Source organism: Monosiga brevicollis, genomic scaffold, assembly GCF_000002865.3.
Source record: "Monosiga brevicollis MX1 MONBRscaffold_24 genomic scaffold, whole genome shotgun sequence".
Lineage (NCBI taxonomy): Eukaryota > Choanoflagellata > Craspedida > Salpingoecidae > Monosiga > Monosiga brevicollis.
In genome coordinates this window covers 202,821-210,320 of record NW_001865061.1, presented here as the reverse complement: position 1 = coordinate 210,320, position 7,500 = coordinate 202,821, and the positions used below count along the sequence as shown (strand labels likewise).

Genomic DNA, 7,500 nt, shown 5'->3' with positions numbered 1-7,500 from the left:
AGGGGGTTGTAGTCGGTGCTGGTGTCATCCTTCTCATCCCTGTGGACGAGACAAAGTGGGAATTGGTGTGAGTCACAGCGCGTTCGAGGGAGCGGGGTGTGCAGTTGGTCTCCAACAAGGCGACGACGCACCAGTCAAAAACGAATTTCTTGTCATTCATGCGACGAATTTTACGCTTTTCGCGTTGACGACCAAAATAGCGTTTCTACGAGAGAAAAGGTTCAAAAAAAAAAAAAAAAAAAAAAAAAAAAAAAAAAAAGCCAGGCAAGCACACATTTGATCAGTATCGATTCGATATCAGCTCCTGGCGGGAGAAGGCCGTACGCGGATATCCTTGAGCTCGGCGTTGCGCTCGTCCTCGGTTTGCCACGCCAAGCCTTCACCTGAAAGAGGAGTAATGCAACCACCAGAAGCAGAGACAAACGACCATGAGTCATGCCCCGGGCTTGACAGGGGTAGGGTGTACAACAAATCATCAGAACAAGGACGTACTGCCCACGGCTGGGAGCTCGGTCGGCAGAGCCAGCTGATCTGGTTCAGGCATGGCAGCGGCTTTCTTGCTCACATCCACCTGAGCCACGGCTATGGTTGCCACACGGCCAGCTCATGAGGTGTTTGACAGGGTGCACCGGAGAGTGCAGGTGGGTTGAGCAACAAGGAGGGCAAAGTCACAGCACGCACGCACCAAAGCGGGCGTCGCGAGCTTCGCGCTCGAGCTGCTTGCGTTTGTCTCGGAGTTCCTTTTCCTGCTGCTCCTTTTGAGCTTTCTCTTCCGCGGCCAAACGTGCGGCCAGCGCCTCGCGCTTCTTTTTGGACATGAACTTTGGCTGTAGCACACGAGACGAGAGGATGAGACGAGTACTGGGCAAACAAGAGGCCGGCAAGGGGAGGCACAAGGTCCAAGACTTGGAAAAGACATGCGTTGTGCGACTGCGTACCTTGTTGCTCTCTTCTTTGGCACGCTCGTGCTTTTTCATGAGCTCCTCAAGAGAGAGGGGCTGCTTGGGCTTGCTCGGGTCCTGGTTTGGCACGGCAGCTAGCTTCATGATAGCTTCGAGAGCAGCTTCAGGCTCGGACTTGGGGACCATGGGAGGAGGCTTGGTGCTATCGACAGGTGGCAGGGGCGCTTGTGGTGCTTGGTCCTCGCGACGGTCATGGCTTTGTGTTGTGCGCGCGAGCGTGGCAAGGTGAGCGACGGGTGCCGACCACACTAGCTTAGAAAGCAGGTTCACCTGACTTTACACAATGGCATGTCAAAAGACGCTGCCAGGCTTACCTGGACGAGGGACGGCGTTGGTCCCGGTCATGATTCCAGCGCTGGTCCCGGTCTCGACCCGGTCCGCCACGGTCGCGACTATCGCGGCCATCGCGGCTGTCGCGGGAGGTGCGAGGGTACTCGCGATCACGGCTGTACCGGTCATCACGGCGCCGATAGCCGCCACTGCGGTCATCATCGTAGTGTTCACGCTTTGACCGAGGCCCACCCTGGTCACCATCCCGCGGCCGCGAATGATACCGACCATCCTCCACCCCACGGTCACGCGAATAGCGGCTCTCACTGTAACCACTGCCGCCGCCGTCGTGGCGACGTTTCCGTTCGTCGCTCATTCCGCCTTTATTTTTTGGTTTTGGTCAAAGAGCCAAAAAAGAAAAAAGAGAGAGAGAGAGAAAGAGATGAAGAGAGAGAGAGTGAGTGAGTGAGAGAGAGAGAGAGAGAGAGAGGGAGAGAGAGAGAGAGAGAGAGAGAGAGAGAGAGGGAGAGAGAGAGAGAGAGAGAGAAGAGAGAGAGAGAGAGAGAGAGAAGAGAGAGAGAGAAAGAGAGAGAGAGAGATTTTGAGAGAGAGAGAGAGATTTTGAGAGAGAGAGAGATTTTGAGAGAGAGAGAGAGAGAGAGAGAGAAGAGAGAGAGAGAAATTGAGGGAGTTTGAGTGAGAAAGTTTGAGAGAGTTTGAGGGAGTTTGAGAGAGTTTGAGACTGTGATGGAAGAATAGAGGAGAGAGGAGAGAGAAGAGAGAAGAGAGGAGCTGAAAACAGAGAGAAGAGAGGAGAGAGAAGAGAGACGAGAGAAGAGAGATGAAGAGAAGAGAGGAGAGAAACATGAAAAGAGCAAGGGAGAGAGGGCTGGGCGGATCAATTGGAACGGCCGGGGGCCCGGGGTTTGCAGGGGCAAACGGAAAGATCTAGTTGCGCATGAAAGACATGCGGCTGGCCGAGAGCATGGCCATGCGCTGGCGCAGAAGGAGCACCTCCTACCGATGCGCAAGCACAATGGGCATGAGCGCACCGCATGGTGTGGGGAAGTGAGCCATGGCCCAGGGGAGGTGGTGAGGGAAGCGGCATCATGGGGCCTTACCTCGCTCTGGCACTGGGCTCCGGGCTCGGGGGAGGCGCAATCGTACTTGGCATCGGGGCCAAGGTCAAAGATGCTCTCGTCAAAGCTCTCGACCGACTTGAAGTTGGTAAAGTCGATGGTGCTGTTGCCGAGGGGCTTGCCAAAGGGATGGAGGTCTAAAACGGCCGGCAAAGGTCAGGCAACAAAGAGGCCCCTCGGGGGCAAACGTGGCAGGACAAAAGGCCAGTGCTTTACGAACCGCGGTACATGCGGACGGGGGTGGGCTCGGCGGCGTTGGCGTCGACGTACAGCAAAAGGCTGTTCATGGGAATGGGGCCTAGATGGATCAACAAGATGGTCAGCTCTGACAATCAAACAAAACAGGGACCATGGACGGGCACTGACCCAGGTTCTCGGTCCAGAAGAAGCGGTGGGTCTCGATGCCGTTGATGGTGTCGTCACCGACGTAGGTGGCCTTGCGCTTGTAGTCGTACGAGCAGAGGCTATCAAAGTTGTCGCACACGACAGGGGTCGAGGGGGCTAGCGACGCGGCATGTACAATAGGGGGTGAGTCAAGTCGGCGCCTGTTTGGCATCATTGGACAACAGAGGAAGATTGGGAAAGATCTTGCTTTGTAGGGGACTTTCGAGGACTAACCGCACCAAAACTGGCAGTGGCGGGCGCCTCCATAAGTGCGGATGTAGTACTCGCGGGCATCCTCGACTGTAATCGAAATTGATTAGAGTGACAAGAGCATGAGCACCCCCCGGGCAAGCCCGCCCGAGGCGGGAGGAGGGGGGGGGGGGGCGTCAAGAGAAGGAAAAACGCAGAATGGCACTCACGGTCGTCGTTGTAAAGGGTGACGACCACGTCGTACATGGTACCAGTGGCGTTGGTCAGGGCGGTGCGGTTGTTGGAGCCATCAAAGTAGTGATCGAGGTGGGCACGCTGAATGCCTGAGGGAGACAGCCGGAGGAAGAGCAGGGAGGGGCAACAGGGTGTCAGATGTAGCAGCAGCAGTCCGCGATCAAGCTGCCATCCCGCGCGCCCAAATCAAAAGTCACACCTTCAATGATCACGTTGTCCTCGTTGGCTTGCCAGTTGGTGGCAAACACGGGGGGCTGCGGCGAGGCCGGGGCAGCCGCAGCCAACACAGCCAAGGTAGCCAAGGCGGCCAAGGTCATGCTCGTCGTCGACACCATCTCGCTGGATTCGTCAAAAGATTGCAAGCTCCTAAATGACGCAGGCCACGTGCAACAACATGAGAACGATCGATCCCACGCTCAACATTCGCGCGCGTCTGTTCCAGGGGTTCAAAGTCCCGACTGTTTGATGTCTGTGCTGAGCCTCGTATCAGCGCCATCACAACCAATTGCACCAGTACCCCTCCCGCCGTTCAAACACGACAACGCCCCGCCCCCCCGCCCCGCGCGCGCATCACTGAACTCCCGGATGTGCTCCTCTCTCTCTCTCTCTCTCTCTCTCTCTCTCTCTCTCTCTCTCTCTCTCTCTCTCTCTCTCTCTCTCTTACGGAAAAAATAAAAATAAACCACTGGCCCTCCAAAATCACACACACACCTGACATGGGGATGAGAGAGAGGTGGGCTGATGGGAGAATTGGGGCAGAGGCTTGATACAATTTTATTGCAGCTCGTAAAGTTAAGGGATGAATTTACTAATGTTCAGAGAGAGGGGTGGTCATCAGATGCAAGACCAGAGAGGTGGAGGACAGCCGGACAGATTTCACAGCTCATGTCCAGGTGAAGGACACAACGTGCAATTCTTCAACTGTGATGTGTGTGACAGCACTAAATGTCAGACAGCCAAAACGATGACATTGTTCCAAACAGTAGTTGTGGCGGATCTCACCATTTCCGTGCGGACACACAGACAGACACGCTCACACACGAGGCAAACGACAAAATTATGGCGACCGTGTCGATGGCAGCGGTCACCCGCGGGCTATGGGCCCGTGGCTTGAGCCTGCGACGGGCCCTTAGCCTGACTGCAGTGCAGCGGGCAGAAGGTATGAGGCGCTTGTGACATTTTTAACAATTTGGATGGGTACGGGCGGCACTTGGTGCTGTGAGCAGCGCAGCCCTCCCGCCCGCCACGATGCTCGGAACGGGGGCGGCTGCTTCTCAAGATGCGAGCGCCACCGGCCAACTCTCAGTGCAAGCCACGCCCGCTTCTCATGAATGGCTTGAATTGATGATGCAGGTGACATTGTCAAGGGTGCGCAAGTGTACCAGAACCAGCCCGAAGTCGTCGAGCGCAAGGACGAAGAGGTATGCCCCAAAGACCTGATCCAGCAAAACTCGAAAGACTCAACCCCATCCTCTTGTCCGTCCTCATTCCCCAACGTCACCCATCTCCGCGTGCCCAGTACCCCGAGTGGCTGTGGACTTTGCTGGACGCCCCGCAAACAGACTTTGACGCGCGAACTGACCCGGTCCGTCTTTTGCTACTTTTTCAATTGCTTTCATGGAACCTTCACCCCCGCTCCCACGCAAATGGAGACATCTTGCACTCACGCCTGCTGACTCTGTCGTACAATACAATCTATAATGCCATCCTCCCGTCCGCCTGCAGGCCTACTGGCGTGGTGCGGGCAAAGCCGCCATCCGTGATCATAATGCGGCCAAGAAGACCGGTTGAGCAAAGTTTTACCTTCCTCCCAGCCCTCGTCTTGTCCCTTCCCTGTGCTTGGTCTCTTTCCTTTTTATCTCTCGCTCTCTGGATTTTTTTTTTTTTTTTTTGTAACGTCGCTGCAGCCGTCGCCGTTGACTTTTGGGCGTATATGGCCGCACCACGACCGTCCACCGCTGCTTCCCAAACGCTCTACTAGCGTGTTGGCTGCATCGCCTTCTGGGCATTTCCATGTCTTCTTTTTCGTTGCCGACTGACCCTTCTCAAATAGACTTTATTTCATCAATGCGACAGTCTTCGTTGGCCAACTTCAACCTGGGAGACTCGGCAACGCACCACCTTGTGCTGGCATTCTTGATGCTATAACACGGATCAACTCGTCCAGATGGCCCAGTCCTGAGGCTAGGCCATGCCGACAACACCTGAACATACGGGCGCGGCCCGACCATGTCCAGAATATGACCAAACGACCACACGAAGCCAGTCTCACACAGAAAGGGCGCACCAAGTTTAGCGAATCAAAAGGCCTGGAAACCAGTAATCCACTTCAGCAGTGGCCTGCTCATCCACCCAGGCAAAGCCTTGCTGAACCAGTTGCTCCTGTCTCACGTACTCGGTGAGAAAGATGACACATTTGGCTGGCGCGGGGGGCGGGCAATTGTTGGTCAAGCGAGCTACTGACCAAGGCCGTGGCAGCGCGTGTTGGTTGCCAGTTGTGCTTTTCGCACACCTGCGTCTTGGTGACGTGTCCATCGCAAGCCTGTTCATTCCGCCACGAAAAGAAGAATAAGAAAGGAAGAAGAAGTCATGCGTATCCGCTCGAGTCACCCGCAAGACACCTCGGCTTGGGTGATGGAAACGACTGCGGTTTACCTCGGCCAAAAGCAAGACGATGCTGTGGTCCTGGCTCAGCTCCAGCGGTACAGACTAGAGCACGGGCAAAACACACCGGCATGAGCTGGACGGGGTTACGGTTAATACACGTGTGTCAATTTCGAACCTGCACAATGGTACGCGAGCCAAGCTGCAGCAGCGTATAGCCGCTGCCCAACACTCGCAGCTTTTCAACTGCCTGCACAATGTCGTCACTACCCAGCACACGAGTCTCGTCAAGTGGCAGAAATGCACGCTGCACGATCGGGCACGGGCACGCAGACGGCGTAGCATAAATTACCGGCTAACGGCGGCCACTTTGGAGCCACGGCGTTTGCGGACGCGCGATAGCAAATCTGAAGGACGACAAAGGCACAGGTGTGCGGGATGAGCAGAAGACGAGCAACAACGAGGCTGCGGGAGTTTGGGGCGTGACGGTCACGCACCCTCCATATCGATTAAGCCACCATTGACGGCGCGTGTGGCGTAGCATACTTCAATGACCTGCACGGAAAGCTGCAGGCACCGCGAGATGAGGAAAGGGATGGCGGGGGAGGAGAGGAGGGCAATCGGGGCAATATAAAATGCGGCGCACTTTGTAGTAAAAGTCTCCAAGGCCCAGGGTCTTTTGCCAAAAGCCTTTTTGAGCTACACGGCGGTCAACAGGTTCACAAGGTCAGGAGTGAGCGTGCATGGGAGGCTAGCATGAGGTGGCGAACTAAAGGTAGGTTGCACGCGTACAAGCCAAGGGGTCGACGCCGATGCGCAGGCACATTTGCTGAAACTGCGCACGAAACTCGGGATTGGTTCGAATCTTATCCAGGTGTTTGCTGCGTGGGTCATCATCCGCACCCGACGTCTGGCGTGAGCAGGTGCGTGTGCAAATGTACACGGCCGGCCGCACTGGCGGGGGCAAAACGCAGATCAGGGTCGCGGACCAAACCCACCTAGCAAAGTCTTCCAATCGCTCCTTGAACAGGGTCATTTGACTCTCCATCTATGCCAGACGCACGCTTGTGCTGTGAGTCAAGCGAGCCAAGGCCAGTAGACATCGGGGACACAAGAGCGCGCGCAGGAGTCTAAACGCCAACCTGTGCGAGCTCGTCCGCCAACAACTGGGCTCCGGCGCGAGACATGGCCTCACGCCGTTCCACCTGCTGCTGCAGCCCTGTAAAAACAAACCAAAAAGCACACCGCGACAAAGATGAGCCCCACCCCCGACCAGCGCAAACACGCTCACCCGCACCCAACCAACGCAGCAACCGCCAAGCCCACACGCCACATCCTCCCCCTCCCCCCTTTATCAGCCACCCACAACGCACCGCGACGACCCGGCCGCCGACGATTCGCCATCTTCTTGCTTGTGTGTGTGTGTGTGTGTGTGTGTGTGTGTGTGTGTGTGTGTGTGTGTGTGTGTGTGTGTGTGTGTGTGTGTGTGTGTGTGTGTGTGTGTGTGTGTGTGTGTGTGTGAAAATCCAGTAGTAATGTGTGTGTGTGTGTGTGTGTGTGTGTGTGTGTGTGTGTGTGTGTGTGTGCACGAGCACTGATCGGCGGATGTGAGAGCGCAGAGACACAGCCAGGCAGAGAAAGAAAGAGAAAAGGGAGAAGGAACGAGAGTCATGGGATGCCTCGTCGACATCAACAGC

At 56.0% G+C, this 7,500-nt stretch overlaps 4 protein-coding genes across 4 annotated transcripts in view; 1 reads left to right on the top strand and 3 right to left on the bottom strand.

The window, feature by feature from the left end:
- Window positions 1-1,367, bottom strand: part of MONBRDRAFT_10827 (uncharacterized protein) — a gene marked incomplete at both ends in the record, with an annotated part of 3,925 nt that extends 2,558 nt beyond the window's left edge. The window contains 6 exons of the mRNA XM_001748554.1: window positions 1-39; window positions 132-205; window positions 325-383; window positions 686-827; window positions 939-1,036; window positions 1,277-1,367. The exon at window positions 1-39 is cut by the window's left edge and continues 137 nt beyond it. Of these exons, the coding sequence (XP_001748606.1) occupies window positions 1-39; window positions 132-205; window positions 325-383; window positions 686-827; window positions 939-1,036; window positions 1,277-1,367 (503 nt within the window). The remainder of the gene's footprint in view (window positions 40-131; window positions 206-324; window positions 384-685; window positions 828-938; window positions 1,037-1,276) is intronic.
- A 265-nt stretch (window positions 1,368-1,632) lies between these two features.
- On the bottom strand, window positions 1,633-3,554 carry MONBRDRAFT_33769 (uncharacterized protein; the record flags this gene model as incomplete). The annotated part of the gene is made up of 7 exons (XM_001748553.1): window positions 3,399-3,554; window positions 3,175-3,288; window positions 2,990-3,055; window positions 2,738-2,872; window positions 2,592-2,669; window positions 2,354-2,508; window positions 1,633-1,974 (listed from the first exon to the last, which is right to left on the bottom strand). Exons 1-7 carry the CDS (start codon window positions 3,532-3,534, stop codon window positions 1,633-1,635), a joined length of 1,026 nt encoding a protein of 341 aa, XP_001748605.1. The 5' UTR covers window positions 3,535-3,554.
- A 704-nt stretch (window positions 3,555-4,258) lies between these two features.
- On the top strand, window positions 4,259-4,875 carry MONBRDRAFT_28153 (uncharacterized protein; the record flags this gene model as incomplete). The annotated part of the gene is made up of 2 exons (XM_001748624.1): window positions 4,259-4,358; window positions 4,553-4,875. The coding sequence occupies 2 exons, from the start codon at window positions 4,259-4,261 to the stop codon at window positions 4,873-4,875; spliced, it is 423 nt and encodes a 140-aa protein (XP_001748676.1).
- A 616-nt stretch (window positions 4,876-5,491) lies between these two features.
- MONBRDRAFT_28152 (uncharacterized protein) overlaps window positions 5,492-7,500 on the bottom strand; it is a gene marked incomplete at both ends in the record, with an annotated part of 2,266 nt that continues 257 nt past the window's right edge. The window contains 9 exons of the mRNA XM_001748552.1: window positions 5,492-5,655; window positions 5,821-5,908; window positions 5,982-6,069; window positions 6,156-6,210; window positions 6,301-6,370; window positions 6,450-6,502; window positions 6,596-6,684; window positions 6,802-6,851; window positions 6,946-7,022. Of these exons, the coding sequence (XP_001748604.1) occupies window positions 5,492-5,655; window positions 5,821-5,908; window positions 5,982-6,069; window positions 6,156-6,210; window positions 6,301-6,370; window positions 6,450-6,502; window positions 6,596-6,684; window positions 6,802-6,851; window positions 6,946-7,022 (734 nt within the window). The remainder of the gene's footprint in view (window positions 5,656-5,820; window positions 5,909-5,981; window positions 6,070-6,155; window positions 6,211-6,300; window positions 6,371-6,449; window positions 6,503-6,595; window positions 6,685-6,801; window positions 6,852-6,945; window positions 7,023-7,500) is intronic.